General features: G+C 33.2%; 1 protein-coding gene and 1 long non-coding RNA gene across 23 annotated transcripts in view; one reads left to right on the top strand and one right to left on the bottom strand.

Moving 5' to 3' along the window:
- The window catches only part of LOC134728444 (uncharacterized), a 203,453-nt gene that overhangs the window by 96,746 nt on the left and 82,588 nt on the right, over positions 1–24,119 (bottom strand). The gene's annotated exons all lie outside the window — the stretch shown is intronic.
- The window catches only part of C2CD5 (C2 calcium dependent domain containing 5), a 97,906-nt gene that overhangs the window by 24,431 nt on the left and 49,356 nt on the right, over positions 1–24,119 (top strand). For 3 of the 21 annotated variants that reach the window (XM_034936171.3, XM_063593164.1, XM_063593165.1), the window contains exons 8-12: positions 3,114–3,313; positions 8,965–9,050; positions 9,666–9,698; positions 15,218–15,326; positions 19,227–19,292. In XM_034936171.3, coding sequence (XP_034792062.1) covers positions 3,114–3,313; positions 8,965–9,050; positions 9,666–9,698; positions 15,218–15,326; positions 19,227–19,292 — 494 coding nt within the window. Of the gene's footprint in view, positions 1–3,113; positions 3,314–4,215; positions 4,368–8,964; positions 9,051–9,665; positions 9,699–15,217; positions 15,327–19,226; positions 19,293–24,119 lie in introns of those variants that run through there. The other 18 variants (XM_034936174.3, XM_055095856.2, XM_055095861.2 and 15 more) reach the window with 11 other exon arrangements.

A 24,119-nucleotide genomic window follows, 5' to 3' on the forward strand; every position in this document is an offset into this window, starting at 1 on the left:
CATAATGATTAGGGTGCTAGGTCCTGTTGGGGACTAAAAACGCTGACTATCCTGCACAGCAAGGGACAACCCTATACAATGAAGACTTGTTTCATCCTAAATGCCTTTAGTACTTCGGTTGAAGACCACTCATCTAGAGATTCTTCTAAGTCAAGGGTTGGCAAACTTTTTCTGTGAATGACCAAATGGTACAGGTAAATGATTTAGTTTTTGCTGATGCTACTTCATAACTGCCATTGTAGCACAAAAGCAAACATAAACAGTATGCAAGTGAATACAGTGTGACTGTTCAAATAAAACTTACTTACAAAACAGATGGTAGGACAGATTCGGACTGCAGTCTGTAGTTTGTGGACTCCTGTCTTAGATAATCAGGGAGTCAGAGTTGTATAGTCAGGAAACCTAAAATGTTTCCCAGTTGAGTAGTCAGGAGGGGTTGAATAGAAAGGTATCATAGTATGAAAAAACATGTTTTTTCACCATCTTTTTTAAAATGAAATTTTCATCTTTATCCTGAGTGCATTCTTTTTGTTAGCCATTTTATTTCTGCTGGCCATTAGTCATTTGGGTTGAATTTTATTCATAAGAGGAAGCACAGTGTTACATACTGCTTAATTTTATTTGGAAACACATTGGCAAATGAAATAATTGTTTTAAATAAATCGAAGAATGAATTTGCTTTATATTCCATTTAAAATATCTCCTAGAAAGATAAGAATTGCCAGCTGCCAGCAGTAGAGTCAGATTGCAGGTTTAACTTTTTGAGGGATTCAGATTTTTTTCCCTCTCTCTGTAGCAAATTTAAGTAAATATTTACTAGCAAATTAAAGTGCAAGTTTAAACAAATTTAAGTAAGTTACCTAGTGGAAGGAGAATGACAAAGCTATATTACCTGTTGGTTCCTTAGAATGAAATACAGAGAGCAAGGGGATATGTTTTGCATGCATTCAGGAAGAGTTCTATTAGTGTAAATCTTCTGGGATTGTATACGTTTTCTCCTTTTCTAATCTTGTTGTAGCCTCATGATGGACGTAAGTTCCTTCCTTAGTATTTTCTAAAAGGCATCTTACTAATTAAGTCAAGTTATTTTTTAAAAACCCTCAATACTCAGGCTGTTTTATTTCAACTGGCTTCATTGTATTTTTTGAGAATGAAGCAATTTGGGTTCTATTTCAAAGCCTATTTTATGATTCAGCTGATTATAACTATTCTGGTATTTAATTGTGTAATATTGTTGATTCTAGACAGGAATTTGATAAAAGGTGGTTTAGATTATGTTATTGACTGACTGGAAAGGAATATTAATATTATAAATACCACAGGTTATTATGAGGCATCCTTTCATGCAGAGAGACTGATCGAATCAGAAAACTCCAAGAGTACATTATGGTGATGTTCCAGTGTATTTGAATTTTAATTTGATGCCATAATTTGAACATTTTACACTGTTCATTTTAGTTTTTTCATTTTATTTTACCTACATTAATGGTGTGTTCTACTTCCTAAGTTTTTTTCTTTTTGATGTTTAGTGTCATGCACACTATAAATCCCTTTGGTGTTTTCCAGCTTAACTCTCTTGACAGTAGAAAGTGCTTTTAAGTATGAGTTATTGCTTCTTTACTTAAAAAAAGTACTACGAGACAAATTCTCCTGTGTATACTACTGATTATAATAAATATAGCATTGTTTATTTTTAAGTCTTGGATTTTTTAATTCTTTTTGAGAATTCTTATACTTTTTCTCACTTCAGCGGAGAAATAAAAACAAAAACAAAACCTTACTCATTTTTTGGTGTAAAAGTAGATCACCAATGAATTGTTTGATTTTTATCCATTATAGTAAATACCTTTTAATTTCTATTAGCAACAAACGTAGAAACAGTTCTCCTATTGCAAAATCAGTAATATTTTCATAAAGTAGTCTGTAGACCTTAGGAAGGACTATTATGATCAGTTAGTGATAGCTCATGTTAGAACCTTGACAAATTGTGAATTGGGGAATGTTCCTGGGCAGTCAGTAATATAGCAATAGAAAAGAAAAAAAAGATCAGGTAAAGTTGGGCTCTTTGCCTGCCTTTAATTTGCGTTCTAAAAAATGGGGATGATAGTTTTTCAGAGTGTACTCACATATGATTCATATGATTCTGTTTCCCTCATTGTGTGTAAGCAAAGGCATTGCACAATGAAATAATTGCTGATATTAAATTCAGGATTCTTATTTATGTAGTATACCTTTTTACAACATTCAATGTAATCCTTTTAGCCAAATTTTTTCTTAAAAATTTCAAATCTTATATATCAATATATACTTGTATAACTGTTCTAAGTATACACACACATAGATATGGTTTATTATAGGATATAAGTCGATATCTTATAAAATTTTGATTTGGAATATAGTTTATATGATATATTCTGTATGAGAGCCAAAGTTATTGACATTGTTTTATGAAGATGTCTTTAAAAGCAAGGTCCCCTTGTTTTGTTTCCAATGTAACCTGATTTTAAGCTATATATTTGGTGTATTGAAATACTGGAATATGTTTATCTGCGTATATCCAATCAGTTCACTCATTTCTCTTTATGCCATCATCTCTCATATTCTTAAATACCCCTATCTTAGTAGCCAGACAGTTATTTAACTTTCTTTATAGAAAATATAATTAATTATATCAGCAATTCATATCTCAGTTTCAAAGGTAATATAAGAACTTTATATTTGACTTTTTACTTTTATGGGCATCCCTCCCCGTAAATAGTGCATAGTAAGTTCTATTGTGATGAAAATAATAACAAATATGTTAAGGAAACTTAAAATACAGATCTTAGTCTTGTTCTCATTTAATTTCATTGACTATTCTGCTTGCTATTTTCTTATTCACAATTAATAAATTAATCACAATTAATTTATTAATCGGATACTTTAAAACTATGTATCCTAACAAATTAATATTTAGCTATTTTTCAATTTCAACTTGTTTTTTGCATGCTAGGGATTAAAAAAATAAGTTCTCTTCCCTGACTAAAGCTCCTTTGAAATTATTTTAACATAACTCTGCAATCTGTTGTATGTATTGTTTTCTTTTCTTCCACTTTGACCACAAATTCCCTCAGGTCTCCGCTGGTTCATCCTCCAAGCCATGGATGCCGCTCGACTCACAACAGCCCAATTCACACTGCTACTGGCTCACGACTTACTCAGAACTTCTCTGTGTCTGTTCCCACTCTCATCTATACTGGTACGAGACTGCTCAGACTCCAGAGCTGGGGAGATGCAGGCCACGGGCAGAGTGGCTGCAGAGGCAGGCAGGCAGGTAGTGTAGGCAGGTACCATAAATCTTTGCTTCATCCTTTTCTTCCTCGAAGTCCAGCTGCAGTGAGGAACTTCTGTATTTAGCTGCCACAGAGTCTCTAACTATATGGAAGTGAAGGTATTCTTCCAGCTTCCAAAGTCTCTTCCACAGATCCTCAAATAATGCTATTTTGTATATGTGTACTGTGAATTTTGTGGCGAATCCTCCCATATATATTTTTATAATTATTTCTGCATTTGTTTAAAAATAAAATTGATGATTAGATTATAAATGAAATAGCTGCCAAAGCTTCCAATTTGCTTATTTTCTTTATATACAAAACCTATTACAGTAGGTCCTATTTCATTCTGTGGAAGAGAGCTATTGGAGAACAGGTAAGCAACTATTCTGCATTAAATGCAATGTTTCTGTGTAGCTGTATTCATTTTTCTCTCTGCTGTGTTTTTAGCTGTGGCACTCTTGCTGCTATAGGATAAGGAAACATTTTTTTCTTCTGAGGATATCTGTGTGTGTGCAAATATAAAAACAATTATGAATATTTACACACACCATTTGTAGTTACCATTTTTCTTTTGTAACTTACAGCATTGTTTATTTGAAAATATTTTGTCATATATTCTTTTTATTTCTCCTTTTGATATTTTTTATCCCCTTAGTCTGTCATTTCATGCTTTTTTGCTTTTTCACTTGGCTTATTAACTGTTTCAATGCAGATAATATTTATCTGGAGAGTGATGAATGGTTAAACAGCAATTGGTTGTCTTTGGCCTCATTCCCAGCTCCACACGTAAGAAATGACTGCTGGCCCTGCCCCAATTCTTTCCTGGTGTTTGGATCATGCTGCCACCTGTCAAGTCCTTTGGCACATGATTACTTAATATTTCTCCACCTTCTTCTGGCAGGATTCCCTTCAATGAAGATCCCAATCCCAATACTCACTCATCAGGACCCTCAACCCCTCTGAAAAACCAAACCTATTCCTTTTCACCTTCCAAGTCCTACAGTCGACAGTCCTCTTCTTCTGACACAGATTTGAGTTTGACACCCAAAACTGGTAAGGCGCTTCCACCCACCTTTTATTTTTTCTTTTTTTAAAAATTTGTTTCTATTTCCTATTAGCTTTCCATCCAAATCTTTCCTCTTGTTTTTGCCACTTAAGTTAAAAAGAAAATGTGAATTCTGACCATTTTCAGTTACTGCAATTAAAATATGAAAATTTTGTATAATTCAGAAATTATCTTGTTTACATTTCATTGATTTAATCATAGTGTAGATATCAAAGTCCATGATTTATTTTGGCATGTAGACATTTTTCATTTTATGCTCGAATTAAAAGGAATAACATCTTAAAACATTTTGACTAAAAAGTAACACTAGTGGCTTGCAATCAATTGCATACAAGCATTTTTGAATTTATTATTTCTGCCTATTAGTGAATATAATTCTAAGATTTTATTATGAAAAAACTTTAAACCACTGAAATGGTTATATTAGAGTACATCTATCTATTTATTAACTGGATATTTAAAATGTTTGGTTTTACTAGTCTTTCTAGGTTAGAAAATAGCATTTTTACTTATTCTTAAATTTTTCTGTTCATTAAATTTGTATTTTCTAGTGTATTTTGATGAATGATTTCTGGGTTTTTATGAATATGTTTTATGATAAAAAGTTGATTAAAAATCAAATTAGTTCTTAATACCTTAGAATAGAATTAACTTATTTAAATCATTAAATTATTATTGTTTAGAAAAATTTAAAATAAATTTAAAAGCTTAATAGTGATGAAATTTTTATAAATAGTATTTTTGTCTGACAGTTTTCCCATCAGATGATTAAAACATAGTTCTTATTTGTTATTTTTAGTTAATATTTTTAATAGCCCTATATGTATGTTAGAAAAGAAATTTATAAAACAATCCTAGATTTTGTGAAAACAAGGAAAAGAAGTCTAAATCCAAAGCAGTGCTACTTCTAAGGAAAGATCATTTTTTAAAAAGCCTATAGATTTAATTTCTGTTTTTATAAATGAAGTTGTAAAATATAAAGATAATTATAAACACCTGTTTTCTTGAAGATAACAGCTTCATCTTTCTAGATAATTGTGAATAATGTCTACAAATAATGTAGTTATTTGACAGTAATGGATGCTTTGGAATTTGGCACCTTACGAGGTTTATGCCATAAAAATGGAACCATCCAGATTGTAGTGAAAAAAGATTTTTTTTTTCAGATAAAGAGTAAGAGACTCTGGCCTTAAAATTCATGACAATCAAGACAAGAAAGACTTACATTACTATTTGAGTAATAAGTTTAAAAAAATATTTTTGAGACTTTGGTCCACAGACTGCATATTCCAGGCCTTTATTTATTTATTGTTATTATTATTATTATTTTATTTTTTTGCCATACCACAGATAAAGTTTGGAAAGCATTTCCTTGGTCTTTCTGTTTCTTGTTTCTTTTTTTTTTAATTTACCAAAAAGGCCAAGCCTAAAGAAGATTGTCAAGGAATAAATATCAATGAACTTGTCATATTTCATCTTCTGGCTCCAAATTTTTAGTTTAAAAAAATTTATTTACAAATGGGGTGTTATTCTCATGTATTCCTATATTTATAAGCTACCTCTAAATAATTTTTTTTCCTAAAATTATTTATTACTTCAGTAGTTTATTTATATAATATTAGCAGTTTTCAGCCCCTTGGCCTTATATTATGAGTCCCTAAATATCTCTAAATTGTCCTGAGGAGCACTCCTATTTCTCATGGAGACTTCAAATGGCAAAATTGTGATTGTTATAAAAATTCTAAAACTATAATTTCAGCCTGTATTTCATGATTTTCTGCCTTCTGATTTACCTATATCAGAATCAGTGTCTTGAGAAATAATAGACAGAGATAAGCTGATTATAATTTATTTGGGAATCCAAAAGTAGAATAAAGTTAATAACATTTAGACTGAGAAAGTTGTTTTTTTTTTTCTGTTTGTAGTTAAAGCTACATTATCTATATTTCTGGTAGGTCTCTTTTAAAAAATTTTATATTTCTGTAGATACTAATTTTTGACATTTACAAGGTTTTATTTTTATATTTTTTCCCAAGTATTTAACTAATAGTGGAATTTTAGATTTACTAGTGTTAGAATATTGATTTGACACCTGATTTTAGCTAATTTTTTTTAGCCAGTCTTTTAACTATGTATAGTTTTTATAGAGGGTATTTGACCCTTAGGGTACTCATGTCTCTGTAAATGCAAATAATACTATGATCAGAGTAAAGTATTAAACATTTTAGAGGAAAAAGAAAAGTATTAATATATATCTCAAAACTGGACAGAAGTTAATATTAAAATTAATACTGACAACTGTTTACCTAATCCAGTACTGAGTATTTTTTATGGGTATTCAATTAAAGTGCCCATTGATGCTATCTTTTAGTTAGTAACATTTATAGTACTGCACCTTTATAACTTTAAATAAGTGTTTATATTTTAGGCAGCAAGTCTGGCTCTAAAAATTTGAAAATGGGGTACATTTGAATCTTACAAATTCTTAAGCCAAAAAGGGCAGGCAAGTTAAGTATTTTGAAGACATTAATTAAAAGTTATTAGAATCACATAAAATCCTAAGTTAGTGATTTAAAAAATTTTAATGAATGTGAAGTTTGTAAAGGTTTTGTTAAGTTTTAGACTATGCCTGTTATTTTCATTACGTGGGATAGATGGTCTTGCTAGTGACTTCTCATTTGCTTAGTGTAATTTGTCTGTACATTTTAAAGTTCATTTTTATTGTTATATTTTGCCTCATCATTGCTTTCCTTAGCCTGCATTTTCTGATCATCTTCTGAATCTGCATCTTTTCTCTGCTACTTTCCTCCACAGCACCTTACCCACAGGGACCTAGGATTTACCTGTGTCCCAGCTCCCCCTCTCTCTCTTGTGGTTCCCTTCATCTTAAAAAGTCCTGTCTCCTCCTCTCGGAATCTAGCCTTACCCCTCATCATTCTAGCCTTGTCAGCCCAGTTCTGAGGAAAAGTGTTTCTTTCAGTGAAGAGCTGTTCCTGGCTGCTTCTGGTAGGATCACATTATGTCAGCTTTTTAATCCCTTTATTTTTCATGCTGTAAAAAAGTATTGGGTATTTTATACAAGATGCCTTTCTATTATTTTTCTTACTGGTAGTCAGAGTTAAATAATTGGAATTATAAGGATATAATTGAGGATTACTTGATGGCTAATCATGAATATTCTGCCAAATTATTTTATATATTAAAAAATTATATAAGGACATAGATCTGGGTATTTCTAATATTATTAGATTCTTATTACTACAGTTTCTGTTTTAGATGCTTTACTTTCTTTCCCTTCATACCAACTCCATTCACATTGGACCTGTGTCATCATGTTGCTAAACCATATGATTACATTAGTAAATTATTCTGTTTGAATCAGTTTAAGTCTCATTTTGGTGATATTCTTTTATTATCTTTTTTTCTGTCTGTTGCATTAATTATTAAATTTTTCTGCTCTATTTTCTGATATTTCAATTATCACTACAAATTTACATTTTATTTTCTGGCTTTTAATATGCTTCATATAAAGATCTTAGTTTCATTTCTATGTTTAGTATTGTATAGTCTCTAAAAATAATGTTCAGATTACTATAAGAAAAACCATTTTTTTGTTTTTAGGAACAGAATGGGACTATACATATGCTAACCTTTGTTTCCTTATCCAAGAACAGCTAAAAATGTAAAAGTTAATTAGTTCCTTTTTAAGTCATTGTGGTAAATTTGGCTGTATGCATCTTCCGTTTTGAAAGGGATGGGATTAACTCTAGTCTGTAGAGCACTGGCTTCTTACCTGTCCCCTGCTTTCTATGATTGTTTGACCATAGTTGATCTATTGGCATGGTCAGAACAATAAAATAAGGTAGGGAAAGAAATTCAAAATTAAGCCGTAAAAAATACATCTAAGAGCTTGGGAAAGATAATTCTTTCATTCATAACTATGTACATTTGTGATGTGTCTATTACATGTCTGTGGTTTTTTGTTTACTTAAAAAAGTTTATGTTGATTTTTGTGGATGAGCGTTGACACGTATGAAATTAATACTGTTTTGTCATGATATGTTTAGAAATGGGAAGTTATAAGAAAATAGATTTGACTATATTTCAGACTCACCTGAATTTTATGTTTTCTAGAGAATTTTGGAATATTTTCAGTGAGCACAAGTAGTGCTTTTGTCTCTATATTTACATTTAATCAAACATTTTATATTTCTCATTTGTTAGTATTCTTAAATTGTTAGCATAGTAATTGTTACTATCTTGATTATTTTAATTAAAAGACTCAGCTTTTAAAATGGAATATTATGCAAAGATTCATCACCTTTACATACTTTTTCTTATAATTTTCTGAAAAAATTAAGTCCAAAACTAGCTGGGGTCAGTAGGGCTCTGACATGTTGCATCTAAAGAAAACTGTGAATAAAAGTAGAGTAAAATATGTGCTTTATTTGTCATCCCCAGTGCTTTAAATGTTTCGATCATTTTATCACATTTCAACTCATGATGTTTATGAAGATGAATGCAATTAAACTTTGTTTCTATAGTTGCTTTTTTGGTTGTTATTTATGTACTGATGTTCTGTAGGAATGGGAAGTGGTAGTGCTGGAAAAGAAGGGGGGCCCTTTAAAGCTCTTTTAAGACAACAGACTCAATCAGCGTTGGAACAGAGGGTAAGATTCACTTGATATTCTTTGTTCTTACACTGTTAATATGACTTTGTTATCTTATGCTTCCATGTACTTGCATGTTTTCATGAACTGTTTTGGTTACATATCTATAATATTGCAGTTTTGAAGTCCAAAATGGATTTAAGGTGTCAAAGTAATTTGTTTATGGATAATTACTGTTGATTTGGAATAATTACGTAATAATAATTTTTGTCTTGTTTAATCTTTTATCAGAAATACTATTTTTGAGAATACCTATTGAATGCTGAAGTAATTTTCCATTACGTTTATCATTGGAAAGGAGATGGTAAACATTTTGCAGAAAAAAAATTCCAGTAGCATTTTATTATATTAAAAATAATTCCTTAGAATATAAACATATTTATTTGCTGAGATTACTTTTATCATTGACCAATCTCTTAGGAATAAGAAATGTACAGATTCTATATTTCTAAAGATTAATATAAATAATGTGGTTATTCAGTATAATGCATCTATTTCAGTTACTGTAAGTTTGAGATTTAGCTGTATTTGTTCATTGGGAAAATAAGCAGTTACAGTTTTTGGATGATTTCTCTCTCTCTCTTTTTTTTTTTTTAAATAAACTTCATTGCTAAGGGAGGATCGCCTCATAGGTTCTGTAGAAGGCGGGTATGTTTCTGAAAAATGTGTGAGAGCCTATTTCTTGTATTGATAGCTTTCTAGTTTTAATCTTGGTCATTTAAATTTTATTTAATCTTTTAGCAAATGTTGACAGCGTTTTTCTTTTCGTAATGCAAAGTTTTTTTTTTATTTAATAGCACTGTGAGACTCATCTTCTTTTTTCTACTAACTAATATGGTGCATGTTATATATGTCATGTCAGTAATTTTAAGACATAGTTCTATAGCTTTCATTGTGCCTGATTTGGAAGCTATAAGCATTTACAGAATTTTCTTTTACATGTTCTATTATTACACTAGCATTTGGGGGAAAAAAAGATGAAAGAGTAAATACCTGTAAAAGGATACATTTCATAAAACTAAAGTATTTCTCCTCTAGAGGTTGGTACAATTTATTTTCTAGACTTTTCCCTCCTTATGCTGACAGTATCTGTGTATGCACTGTTTACCTAGACAAGGCTGAAGAGAGCAGAGCTGAACTAAGCAATGATGAGGCTTTAGCTCATTTTTTGCTTCATGCTCTATCAAGCAGCAGTTACCTTCCAACTACTCTCGCACCTTGCAGGCAAACCTACAACTGCCACCAAAAGGCCCACCTAAACATTCAAATCAGCTATTAAAACCAAATATAATAAAAGACTGAAAACGTTGAAGAGGGTCAGAGTGAAGCTGTGTGTGTGTGTCCACTTACCATTTTTTTAGGCCAGAATGCTCTTTTTCCCTGTCCCATTATTACGTTCTCTACAGAGTTTTTCACAATAGGAATATGCTTGCTTATAATGAAATTACCATTCTGGAATTCACATCAACAGAAAAATGTGGGTTCCCTTGAAATTCGATATAATAAGATTTTACTTGTATGTTGTGCCTGTGACTTTATTGTCTGTACCAAGAATCTTTAAAAACCATCTCACTTTAAGGGAAAAAAATATTAAGCAGTGAAAACCATTTTGAATTAGTTTGGATAAAATTTGTGTTTTCAGATATGCATTTAAACATTCTTAAAATTTTGGACACATTTACACATTGGACATAGATTACTAAATAAACTTCATGGAATTAACAGTAAAGGTGTAGAGAACTATAGTTTTCATTTACAACCTTGTCAGTCCTGAGTTGGCAGTACATCTATATCGCCTATCCTCGAAGTAGCAGTTACTTAAGTTTATGAAAGTACTTCTCTACCTTGTGTACAAAGTAAGCAGCCAAAGCATTATCATCTTTGGCTTTCCTATTCACTTGCGACTGCCATTAGTATGGCTTCTGTTTTGGGAAAAGCAAGAAGTATGAAGAATTCTCTCCATATGTGTTCAGATATGACTTAATTCTGCTAATCTGAACACTAGATTATGTCACTGACATGATCTACTTATATGATGTTTTATATTCCTTTCTTTAATATTTGTTTCTATCCCTTTGGTAAACCACCCTTAATAAATTATATGGCCTTTTTTTTTTTTTTTTCTTGAGGAAAGAGAAACTTTATTTGCCCAGTCTCTTTTACGGATTATTCAAGTAGTAGTTGTCAAAATTAAAAGTGTTATTCTTTACTGCACAGAAGCATTGCTAGGTTTTCGGGAGATGAGAAATAGAGATAAAAGTTTTATTTAGATTTAAGTTCCACCTATGAATTTTTTGACGTAAAGTAAATAGATATTTAATTAATTAATTAGGAGAGAGCCTCTCTCTATGATGCCCAGGCTGGTTTCGAACTCCTGGGCTCAAGTGATCCTCCCATCTCAGCCTTTTAGAGTGCTGGGGTTAGAGGCATGAGCCACTGTGCTCAGCCAGATTTGTTTTTCAATAAGACTTTTATTTTACCTGTGAGAAAATATGGAAGTACTTTTTTAGTTCCTTCAGTCAAGAAACCTAGTGAACTTATTTTAACCTAGTATTTCGCAAGTACATTTTACCATAGAACTTTCCTTTTAAAATACCTGTTAGTGAGGAACACATTTTGGGAAACATTGATATAAGGTAAACTCTTGAAGAATTTTGATCTTTTTAGAAGTGGGAGTAAAATTGTACAATAAACCATGGCAGAAATCTGTTATGGATTTTATATCTAGGAAGTTTAGTCTTTTGCAATAATAAAAAGAGTATTTGATTTAAAGAATAAACTATTTAAATAGCTCCTAAGAAAAATCCTATTTAAATCTCTTTTTAAAAGAATACTCCCATTGTGCTCTGATGATTTTTCAACTAACCTGTCTTTGAGCACACACTATTAAATATTTTTATGCTGCCTGCCCTTGGCTTATGTCAAAGCATCAGCATGTAACTTTATCTAGGTACCACAGGGAAAGCTACTTTAAATATGAAGACTTTCTGGAGAAAATTTCTTCTGCAGTTCCTGAAATTCACATCTAGACATTGAAAGCGGGATGTGCTTGGGCTGATCTTAAGGAAGCTATTCTCTTTTTTTTTTCATTGAGACGAAGTTCTGTTCTTCTTGCCCAGGGTGGAGGGCAATGGCATGATCTCGGCTCACTGCAACCTCCGCCTCCAGGGTTCAAGCAATTCTCCTGCCTCAGCCTCCTGAGTAGCTGGGATTACAGGCGTCCGCCACTACGACTGGCTAATTTTTGTATTTTTAGTAGAGACGGGGTTTCAGTATGTTGATCAGGCTGGTCTTGAACTCCTAACCTCAGGTGATCCACCTACCTCAGCCTCCCAAAGTGCTGGGATTACAGGCTTGAGCCACTGTGCCCGGCAGAAGCTATTCTTTTAAACAGAAGAAAAATCTATAAATTCATCAGGTGTAATAAAATCAAATCCTTAACTCTAAATGACAGTGAAACCAGATGATAAAGTTTGTTGCTTATAAAGAATCTAGGAATAAAAGGCCCTTTTGACTTCAGTTTTTCATATAAAAAACGGAGATAATAGTACTTCCCTCATATGGGAAAGGTTATACAGCACAGGCTACAGGGCCTGGCACATAGAAGTACTTGACAGTAGTTGCTAGTTATGGTGGTGATGATAGGTACTTAACAATCTGCTATAGATTTCAGCAGTAGCTCTTCTCATGAGAGAATTGTATGAAGACGGAGTTTTGGTTAAATAACAATGACATTTTTATTTATTATAGGTTAAATTTTGTGTTTTAGAGTGAATTGGTGTGCCGATTAGGTGAACTGGGGACATGTGAGGTGGAGAGTGGGTCGTGGCCTCAATGGGCAGCCATCGCCTGTGTGTTTCTTTCTGACCAGCTCTAGTACAATGCTTCTCCTCGTTTCTTTATCCCAAACAAAGAACTTTGGGGAGAAGGGTAAAGAACCCTGAATTGAGAAGTCATTTAGGTTCATTTATTCATACTTATGTAAAATCTTATATGAAAATATTTTCTAATACATAATTTACCTATTTCTTTAGAAGGAAAAAGGAAGTACTATCTTCCATTTAGCTTACAAAAATGTTATTTTCAGTATCTCTTGTCTAGATATTTAAAAGATTTAAGTATAAAGATTACATATAAAGTGATTTTTTATTCTGTGAGACCACCACATGCCTCAGATATTTTGAGGAAATATTAAAATTTAAGTGATCCTAACACTGAAAAAAAAATCTGAAAGACCTAACTACATTATTAATAATATAAGCTTACCTATACATTTCTCATTTAAAACTCACATTTACAAAGTTCAAATGTACTTGCTCAGTGATTACCGAACTGTTTTCCCAACTTCTTTCTTAATACTTATATTGTGTAATTACCCCGTGTGTGCTGTGCCTAACAATAAATCCATTCGAATATTTTTATGACTCAAAACTTCATTTACATTCAAATTTCCTAATAATAAATATGAATTCATTATGAGGTAATCTTCTAGTTTGTACAGTTTTTATTAGATTTCCAGGAATAAAACTTAGAGGACAGAAAAAGAAGTTTAAATGGAAATAAGGATGCATTTTGACTAAACATATTATAATACATTTATTATAAGTGACGTACTCTCCTTCCATCCTCTTCCTTATTTTCCCTCTACCTTTCTGCTGGGCCATACCTAACCACTTCCATAGACCAGTTTTTTACTTTTTTCTTACGTAGCCTGGATTTTTCTTTCTCTTGTTTAAAGATTACTTCTAAATTTGAACTGAATTTATTTCTAAATAAATTTTAGAAATTTTTTTATACTCAACCTTCATGGGTTACTGAGGTGCACAGGACTGATAGCTTTTGTGCAAAATGATTCCAAGTTGCCGTGCTTCATGATCATGCTTTTGTGAGTTTGTATTCTCCATGCTTGAAGCAGCCAGTGAATAATTCTTGCTGCTTTTAATGAGCCTGCTTCTGGTGGTATTCTGTATCTCTTTACCAGCTTTTATTTGTTGCATTTAATCTGAGGTGGTCTTGAAAATAAGATCATGATAAATTTTAGAATTGTTTCTTCTTAAGATAAAAATTTATAACTACTATAATATAGTATGAATATGATCTGTGGGAGTCTCCTATGAATAAAGTATATGAGCTTTAGAGCTTGAGACCATAACAGTTCTTTTGACCGTTGAGAGCCCTGTTTTGCTTATTTTTCTCAATTATGCTCAATTATGTTCTAAATAGCTGAGGCTACTGGTAAGTGATTCCAGTTAAGTGAGCTACATTAATCTTGCAGCCAGACAGGTCAAACATCAAGTTTTCCTTACTTGCATCCAATTTGTGTAATGTGAGGGGCCTCCATGTTTCCACAGGAGCTCCATTTTCTTATTGGGTCCTATTTCAATGAATTTCCTTTCTCGGCTTTTTCATTTGTCTTTTTTGTGTTTCTCTTTGTCTCTAAGTTGATGAATTTTATTCTTTAAGAGAGAAGGAGAGAATAAAGCTTGCAAGAACTTGTGGAATTTTATTGCCTTCCTAGCTGTTATCTATGTACCTTTCAACTTTCCTTAATGTACCTTTATGCACTTGTATTTGTTCCTGCCACATTGGTGTTGATAGAGTAACCTCACACAATGATTCTCTACCCATCTCAACTTGATATTTGCCACTATCCTCTTTCTCTTAACCCACACTGCTTATCCTCTCACTTATCCTCCTTTGGTCCCACTTTCATTTAGATCCCTTGGCCCCAGGTTTTTAGAGTCTTTACCAGTGTCTTATACTGGGTGTTCATGTGAAGGGGGTGTCTAAACCACTGAGAAATAGATAATGGTGTAGAGGGATAGGGCAGTTCCCTCATCTCATTGAGAAGTTCCATCAGAGTTGGAGATTCAGAGGAAGGAAGAGTGTGTTTCAAATATCTTAAATTGAAGGAACACTTTTTTTTTCTTCATTGAGAACTGATGAAATGGGTCTTTGGATTCTGTATAACATTGTATATATGGGGAAATGGATTTGAAACTCTAAACATTTAATAAAACTTTTAATTACAAAGCATGTGTAATGTATGATGGGTGGCCTTTTATTTCAAGGGATGTAATACAGTTGCTATGGCAAGCTTTTCAATAAGCAAATTTTTTACACTCTACACATGATAAGTTGTATTTTTCCCCTATTCTTTCCACTAGGAATTTCCATTTTTTACCTTGACGGCATTTCCTCCTGGATTCCTTGTACACGTTGGGGGTGTAGTTAGTGCACGTTCTGTGAAGCTTTTGGATCGTATCCACAATCCTGGTATGTTCTTAAAAAGTTTCAATGTTTCCTTTATTTAAATTGTGGTTATTAAAATTGATTTTTATGATTTTTTTAAAGCCAAATCTAACTGAAAAGAGAAATGAAAAGAAAGTATAAACTAGCACGTTACTTTAATATATTTGTAGTCATCTTAATTATAAATAAACTAAGTGTATTTTAGTTACTTTTCTGTAAAAAACCAATCGATTTATTTTTGGTCACAATATCACTTTAAGGAAATCCTTAAATAACTTTTCTTTGACCCAGGGGAGATAAACATTTTTATAAATTGACCATTATGGCCATTAGTTTAAGATGTTAGTTCTTTTCATTAGCAGTAGCTTTTTATAGATTACTTATTTTCCTTGTTCTTAAAACAGGTATTTTTAAAAATGTAATTGTAAAGCTGGGCACAGTAGCATGTGCCTGTTGTCCCAGCTACTCAGGAGGCCGGGGCAAGGAGGATCGCTTGAGCCCAGGGCAACATAGCCAGACTTGGGCAACAACCTGGGCAACACAACAAGACCTATGTAAACACTGTGGGTGTCATAGGAACAGATAGGTAGCAGAGGGAACCAAACCAGTCCATGGGTCAAAGACCCTCTTCCTGAGCAGGCTACTGGAGCTGTCATTTCTTAGAGCTCATTGTGTAACTTGAACACACTGGGACTGTCTTGACCACGGCCACCTGTCTCCTCCAGCCTACCCAGGCAGCACTCAGGAGACACAGAACCCAGATCCCAGCACTGTGCTGGGATTCCACTCTGTCATTGGTGGAATCCAGCATGGGCAACAAAGTAATTGTAGGCGTTGTCTAGAGTAGCTAAGAATTGAAAAACAGATGAGCAAACTAACATCTGGTCCTTCAGTTTCTTTTATGTAGCTATTTGTTATGTTTAAGCAAACGAGTAAGAATAGTAGCTTACTTCTTTAAAACATAGAACCATAATTATAAAAGCGAGTAGGCATCAAAGTCCCACTGGATTCAGGCGCTTGGATCAGAAATCCTCTGGTGATTTTTCTACGTCTAAAATAAGCATGATGAATAGTGGGAACTTTCCATATGGAATGTGTTCTTGCATCTCTCATTGACTAGATGCTCAATCAACATACATTAAACCTGAAGTTATATTAGTATTCTTATTTGGTGTATAGACGTATATATTTTTGAAAATTTTAAATTGTCACGTCCAGTGACCTCTTTGTGAGGCTTGTATTGACAGCTATAAAAAGAAGAGTGGCCGGACACAGTGGCTCACGCCTGTAAAATACTAAAAATACAAAAATCAGCTGAGCGTGGTGGCAGGCACCTGTAATCCCAGCTACTTGGGAAGCTGAGGCAGAGAATTGCTTGAACCCGGGAGGTGGAGGTTGCAGTGAGCCGAGATTGCGCCACTACACTCCAGCCTGGGCGACAAGAGCGAAACTCTGTCTCAAAAAAAAAAAAAAAAAAAAAAAGGAAAGAAGGGTAAAATGCTTTGAAGTTATTGGACCAAAATATTGTAGATAATGACTATTTTTGAGGATACAGAGCATTACTATTTTTTAAAATTTTTTTAAAGTTTAATTTATGCCCTGTAGTTTGATGTCATTTGAGTTTATTTCAGAGAAGACTAGAATTCTCTGGACCCTGAATGAGATTTCAGAAAAACAGTGCGAGTCAGGATTATTTAACTCTAAAACTGGGCAAATGCATCTTCTAAGCACTGGTTTTCTCTTTTTTTCCCCTTCTTTAGTTTTTTTTCCCCCTGTTTCTTATTTTTGTGGTCAATATAAGATGTTTTCTCCATTGTAGTATTTGTGTACAGTACTTAAAGAAAAATTCAGACTGATGCCAGTTTAATGTATTGGGATCTTGAAGACTATGCCAAATTCTATATCTTTGTGTTAAGGAACTTGAATTATTTGGAAAATGCAAGGAAATACTGAGTTAAAATACCTGACATCACCCTTGTGACCCAAGGCTAGTTACCTGTGTTTCTATGGACCACTGACTCAAATATTTTAATAGATGGCACCCACTGATCTGATAGTTCGAAACATGGTTTCAGGAGTATATTTAATTACTAGATGTCTTCTGCTTACTGAAAAACATTTTGGGCTGGGCACGGAGGCTCACGCCTGTAATCCCAACACTTTGGGAAGCCAGTTTGAGGCGGGTGGATCACCTGAGGTCAGGAGTTTTGAGACCAGCCTGACCAACAAGGTGAAACCCTGTCTCTACTAAAAATACAAAAATTAGCTGGGCCTGGTGACAGGCGCCTGTAGTCCCAGCTACTCGGGAGGCTGAGACAGGAGAATTGCTTGAAACCGGGAGGCGGAGGTTGTAGTGAGCTGAGATCGTGCCACTGCACTCCAGCCTGGGCAACAGAATGAGACTCCTTCTCAAAAAAAAAAAAAAAAAAAAAAGAAAAACATTTTGATTTTATTTTGTTGCTTCCATGTACTCTGAGTAAGCTATAGAGTCTGGGAGAACAGGTGAAGTTTACTTAAATAAATTTAAGTAGAGAGTTGTATTTAAAATGTCACTACTTAAAAAAAAAAACTAACTGCATTTTGGGGTTTATTTTATGTGCCAGTTCATGCGAATTGTGCAAGAAATGTAAGAATCCAGGCCCAGGGAAGAAAAGAGTGATTCCTATTACAGAATGTGTTTTGTGTATTGTAACTACCAGCTCACCCATTATCTGCCTTTCCTCCCAGTTTAGAGTATTTTCTCAGCTCACATTTAGAAATTCTCAGTTATTAATGGATTATTTCCCAAAAGGTCATGGACATATACATATAAGTGCTTTCAATGGTGTATGAGTTATATTTTCATTTTGTTTTATTTTTAGTTAAATATGTGTAATTATTCTAATGGTTCTAATATTATTTTGATTTAAAGTATCACATTCTGACTGGGCACGGTTGCTTACACCTGTAATCCCAGCATTTTGGGAGGCCAAGGCGGGCAGATCGCATGAGCTCAGGAGTTTGAGACCGGCCTGGGCAGCATGGTGAAACCCTCTCTCTACCAAAAATACAAAAATTATCCGGGCCTGGTGGTACATTGTCTGTGGTCCTAGCTACTTGGGAGGCTGAGGCAGGAGGATCACTTGGACCCTAGAGATGGAGGTTGCAGTAAGCCGAGATCATGCCACTGCACTCCAGCCTAGGTGACAGAGGGAGACTCCATCTCAAAAAATAAAATGTCACATTCTTCGGATTGTTTTATGTATTATTACGCACTAAAAAGGAACATTTTCTTGAGAACATTTACTGATCTCCAGGCCTCTTAAGTAATTATTTATGAAGAAATTTTAATATATTGAAGAAAAGCTGAATGTTGAAACAAAACAAAACTCTAGATTAACATCTACCGTAATGATGATGTTTTAATTTTGTGACACTGAGTTCCTCTGCTGAAGGAAACTTAACGATGGATTGAGATGCATGTGCTAATGTTAAAAATGTTGTGTTTGCATTCTCAAATGAGTTTTGCAGCTATTTTTTGACCAGTGAATATGGGAAATTTTTGTTTCATTCTCACTATAGAAGGGAAAAAATCTTATTTTAAAACCACTACCACCTGCTAACTATGGATTATTATTTTGGAGGCTTTTTTAAAGAACATCCTCCGTTGGTAAATATTGAGCAAACGGGTGACTACAACAAGGGAAAGAATGGGGTGGTTTTAAAAATCAAGGTAATTAAATAATTAGATTAGTTAATGTTAGATTACTATAGCATGCTCCTTTCCCCCTTTCTATTTCTACTTCTTATTAACTCTGCTGTCTATGTCTTTCCAGTTCCTGTCGAGTGGTGTTGTCAATTGCGTTCTTGTTTGTAGTGTTTTTTGTTTTATTCCTACTATTCTGCACCTAAAACTGATCTACTAATTTGCTGTTTTGAACTCAGCCTTTGTCGGAATTATGGGTAACACAAGATCTTACAAACTGCTAGACTGGAATAGTTTCAATTCAGGTATTTTAATGGTCATTCAGTACTACATATGCTGACAAAAATTATGGCAGCTCAGTGAAGTTTTTAGAAATGTTCTAGATGAAGTAGGTTTAAGGTCAATTCAGTTATACAGATAATATTCTGTGCTACGTATGTAATAACTCTTGTAATTTCAATGGAAATACAAATATAAAAATGTGTTAACTAAAATGAATTAATGAAAGCCATAGAAATACCATAAATTATCAATGACTTTTCTTAGGTGATTAACTTCAGAATGATCATTTAAAATTATATTTATTACATTTTGGATGGTTTTCTATATCAGGTAAATGATGTAGGCATTAGCTTTAAGATTAAGCAAATATTTGTTAAATATAAGTAATGTTTCATAAATCTAAAAATAAAGTATATTTAAATGCACATTTAGATTTGAATAGAATATATTTAGTGTTCTATAGGCTACTGTAAAAGTGTAACTGTTAGCATTTTTATTTATAATTCTAGAAGTGTTCCAAAATTAGATAACTAAGAATAGACTTTATGGGGATTAACAGCTTTCTTAAACTTTCCTCCTTCCCTTTCCACATGTGAATATAATTTTTAAAAAGTAATTTTACATATGAATGTAGTTTGTAGCTTTTAAATAAACAGACTACGATAGTGAGCTTTACAGCTGATGATGTGTTTTAGAGTCAAAAGTAATTAATTTTTCTTTTTGATAAAAACATAATAATGTACATTTCTAATTGTTTATATTATATTTTTTAGAATGAAATAATACAACCATTTTGATTCAGTGTCAGAAGCTGGTATGTTGCCTAAAGAAATTTTTCAGTTATTTGTCTCAGAAAGTATATCTTACAGAAAAGCAAAGACGCCACGGGGCTCAGAATTTTAGATAATATCTCATAATCTTTTCAATATTGTAAACTTTTTTTTGTTCTTAGGAGTTCAAGATGTAAGTTTTGATGTAAGTAATGCATGTTTGACTATGAAGTAAATCATATTCATCATGTAGATTTACCTAAATTCAGTCTGGTAAACCATATGATAAGTCCAACATTTACAGATGTAGATTGATATCAATCGGTAAATCCATAGGGAAATTTCCTATCCAAGTTTTTACCAGCCTGCTTTCATTGATTAGAATTAAAATGATCATTTGTTAGTGTAATATTTTATAATTTTTTTTAGTGAGAAATTGAAAAATACTTTGCTAGGTTGATTTCTTAAGAAAATTTAAAACATAGGCAGATTAGTATAGTGGAAAGATATATAGAAAAAGGACATTGAGAGCATATTGACCATTAATAATATAAGGAACTGAAATCTTGTCAGGGCAAAGATGTTTAGGGTGAGATGTGTGTTGGTCAAATGATAGAACAATCTTGGAAATGGAAATGGCAGTAATTAAATCTTATAGACATAGTAAGGACGTTGTCCCACGTAAGCAGAATTACGGTTTGGCAAAGAAAAACATGGTTGAGGAAGCAGTATATCTTGCCATCATTTAAAATAATGTCACGTTGGAAGTGTATGAAGAAAAAAGGTAGATATAAGTTATAGAATGTTAAAAGAACATAAATGATGACACCTCGTAGTATACTTTTGATTAATTAGAATCCTTCTGGTAAGACTTAGTGTATCTTCAGAAACAACTGATTTTCATACTTGTTTAGGAAAAATAACTTGATAATTCTGAAGAAAAATTTGATATAGGTAAATATATGCAAATCATTTATGTATTCTTATCTGTAAATTGAGAATATTTAGCCATTGCTCTCATATGTAGAAAATCAAGAACTAACCATGTTAGGAAAAGAATTGTTGATACCATTTTTATTAGGGCTAGAATTGCTCATTCACACTGTATTTCCTGGCTGCTTTGTACCATGTATTATATGAAGCATTATCATTTTAATAACAGACTTCCAAGAGAAAAGAAAAATATATACCACCATATTAAATATACTTATTAATTATTAGACATTCTTATTTCAGAAACATTAAAATATGGAAAGTTGTAGGAAAATGTTATTATACAGTAATGTATAAAATATGACAGATCATGCAAGCTTATATCAGAATTTATTTTGTGCCACGCAATTTGCTAGGTGCTAGGGTGGAAAGATTGCCAGTCCCCCTGCCTTCATGAAGCTCATATTCTTGGAGGATAGACAGACATTAAATAATTTACTGTGTGGTATGGTGTGATACAAGATAAAGAGTTAAAGAAGAAGGCTTGATTAACTCTGTATGAGAGAAACTTATAGAAGTGGTAATTCTTGAGCTCAGATTTGAAGGATAGATGGGAGAATCACATAGATTTGTATTTCGGTGTTTTTGGACCCATGTTTATACATACTTTGAGTGTGGTTCTCAAACTTCTAGCATTTACAAAACAATGTCCTAGCCAGTACTCATTTGATGATGTTTACATAGTTACTTCATGCTTACTACGTTGCTTGCCACAGAGTACAAAATATCTTGGTTAGTTTAGCTTTTTTTTTTTTCTGTCTCCTTTTCTCCTGCTTTGCTGCCTTAGTTTGTGTTAACTACAGCGTTAGAATTTTTTGTTTTGGAGATGGAATCTTGCTCTGTCACCCAGGCTGGAGTTCAGTGGCGTGATCTCAGCTCACTGCAACCTCCGCCTCCCAGGTTCAAGTGATTTTCATGCCTCAGCCTCCCAAGTAGCTGGGATTACAGGCATGTGCCACCATGCCTGGCTAATTATTTTTTTGTAGAGATGGGGTTTCACCATGTTGGCCAGGCTGATCTCGAACTTCTGACCTCAAGGGATCCATCTGCCTCAGCCTCCCAAAGTGTGGGGATTACAGGTGTGAGCCACTGCACCCAGACCTAGAAACGTTTTTATAGAGCAGGAAGAAGGGAACTCAATATTAGAATTTATTTTTAAAATGTTACCTTTACTTATCATGCTGCTTATGTTTCTGGCTTGGTAACAGACTTTGAGAAATGCCAGGCAGGTGAGTGTTGCTGCTAGGAAGCAGATTGCAGCATTTACAAATCTTATGTGTGACATTCTAGGATTGGAAGTACATAAGAATTAGGGTAGCCCATGGGCACATTTGCATTAGATCATTGACTGTAGGGTGGAGAATGGGCTTAAAGGCAATAAGACTAGAGACAGGGAGACCAGTTAGCAGACTGTGTGGTAACCTTGGCTACATAGATAACCTAGGTTTTGGTGGTGATAGGAGAGCTACACCGATCAAGAACTTATTACATGCCACGTACTCTTTTAAGTGCTTTATAATAGTAGACCATTTAATCCTCAAAACAGATCTCTGAGGTCGACTCTAATCCTGTTTTGTAGGTGAGCAAAGTGAAACAGTAGTTTTCCAAAGGTGAATAGTTAGAAAGTGGCTAAGCCACAATTTGTACCTGAGTACTCTGGCTTCAGAACCTGTACTCTTAACTATAAATTAATGAGATATTTTGAGTATAATAACAGCAGGACCTAGTAACTACTGAAATGTGGCAAATGAAGCATGCTCTTGTCTGCTTTCAAGACAAGAGAAAGAAAGGGGAATTATCCCACATACCTACAGTTCTAAAATTCTACACAGCAATTGAGTTCTACCCTTTGGAAACTCAAGTTTATTTGAGTGTTGAGATGGGAAAATATTTAAAGAGCAAGTTTTAATAGTCCTAACTCATTTTTCAAATGAGTATGATCTTTTATTTTTTTCACTTGAGTTACCACTAGAAGTATTTCTGAGTAGCTCACATACATAATTTTTAAATCAGTGATAATCTTGATAGTTGCGGATAATTTACTATTTTTTCCTCTAGAGATTGCATGTCAGCTTAGATTTTTTTTCAGGAAGTGGCAAGAAGAAGTAAAGTAGTTATATAGCGTGGTATCAAAATGTAATTGTTTATTAGTGGGAGATAGCTTCTGGACGTAGACAAAATTTGTGAGTTGATATTTTAAGTCCTGAGTTAGTAAAACAAGTGTTTAACACTAGATAGCCTTTTGTTGGTTTTTGAGAAAATTTTTAAAAGGGTTTTTAAACAAATTTTATTTTAGACAGATTATAGATCTTAGGACATATTATACTTAAGTTTTTCTCAATCATAAACTTTTACTAGTGATAAGCAAGCTTTGGATTAATGGTTCAAAATTAGAAAATATTAGTCTTTTTTGTTTGCCATCAGAATTATAGTTGTTTAGAAAATTCATTTAGTTTAGGAGCAAAAGTGAGTAGTTATGTCCTATAAAAATAAGTATAATTACTTTACAAAATATTTAATGGTAACAAAATGTGGGTCAGCTGATTATATAGGGATATATTTATAGAATGTACAGATCAGTCTGCTCATCTGAATGAACTTTTTTGTTTTTTTAGTTTAAGTTTCAATTCAGTCAAGTTTTTATTCAGTGGATGTTTGTGGAGTGCCTACCATGTGTTGCACACTGTGTTGGGTACTGGAAACATAATTGTTAAGCCAGGCAGACGTCCTGTACACACCCAGTCTAGGGTAATTCTTACACTATTTTGGTGTGTGCATATGTGTGTATTAGTTAAATGGAGATAGGTGGTAGGCTCTCTTGGAACTTTAATTTTACTGATAATCTCAGCAATTATCATTTTCCCTGAGAGATACTTATGAGCAGATGTGCAAACTATACCTAAAGTACTTATACAGCTTTTGGTTTTCAGTATTTTAATAAGGTTTTCAGGAAGTAGATAAATAAGAGTTCAAGATACAAGATGGCATAAATACAGCATGCGTGATATGTGAGCTTTTCTATATTACCAGTAATTTTAGAGTAATGAAAATCCAGTTACATTGTGTGTGTGTGTGTGTGTGTGTATA

This window comes from Pan paniscus, chromosome 10 (genome assembly GCF_029289425.2).
Source record: "Pan paniscus chromosome 10, NHGRI_mPanPan1-v2.0_pri, whole genome shotgun sequence".
In the NCBI taxonomy this organism is placed as follows: domain Eukaryota; kingdom Metazoa; phylum Chordata; class Mammalia; order Primates; family Hominidae; genus Pan; species Pan paniscus.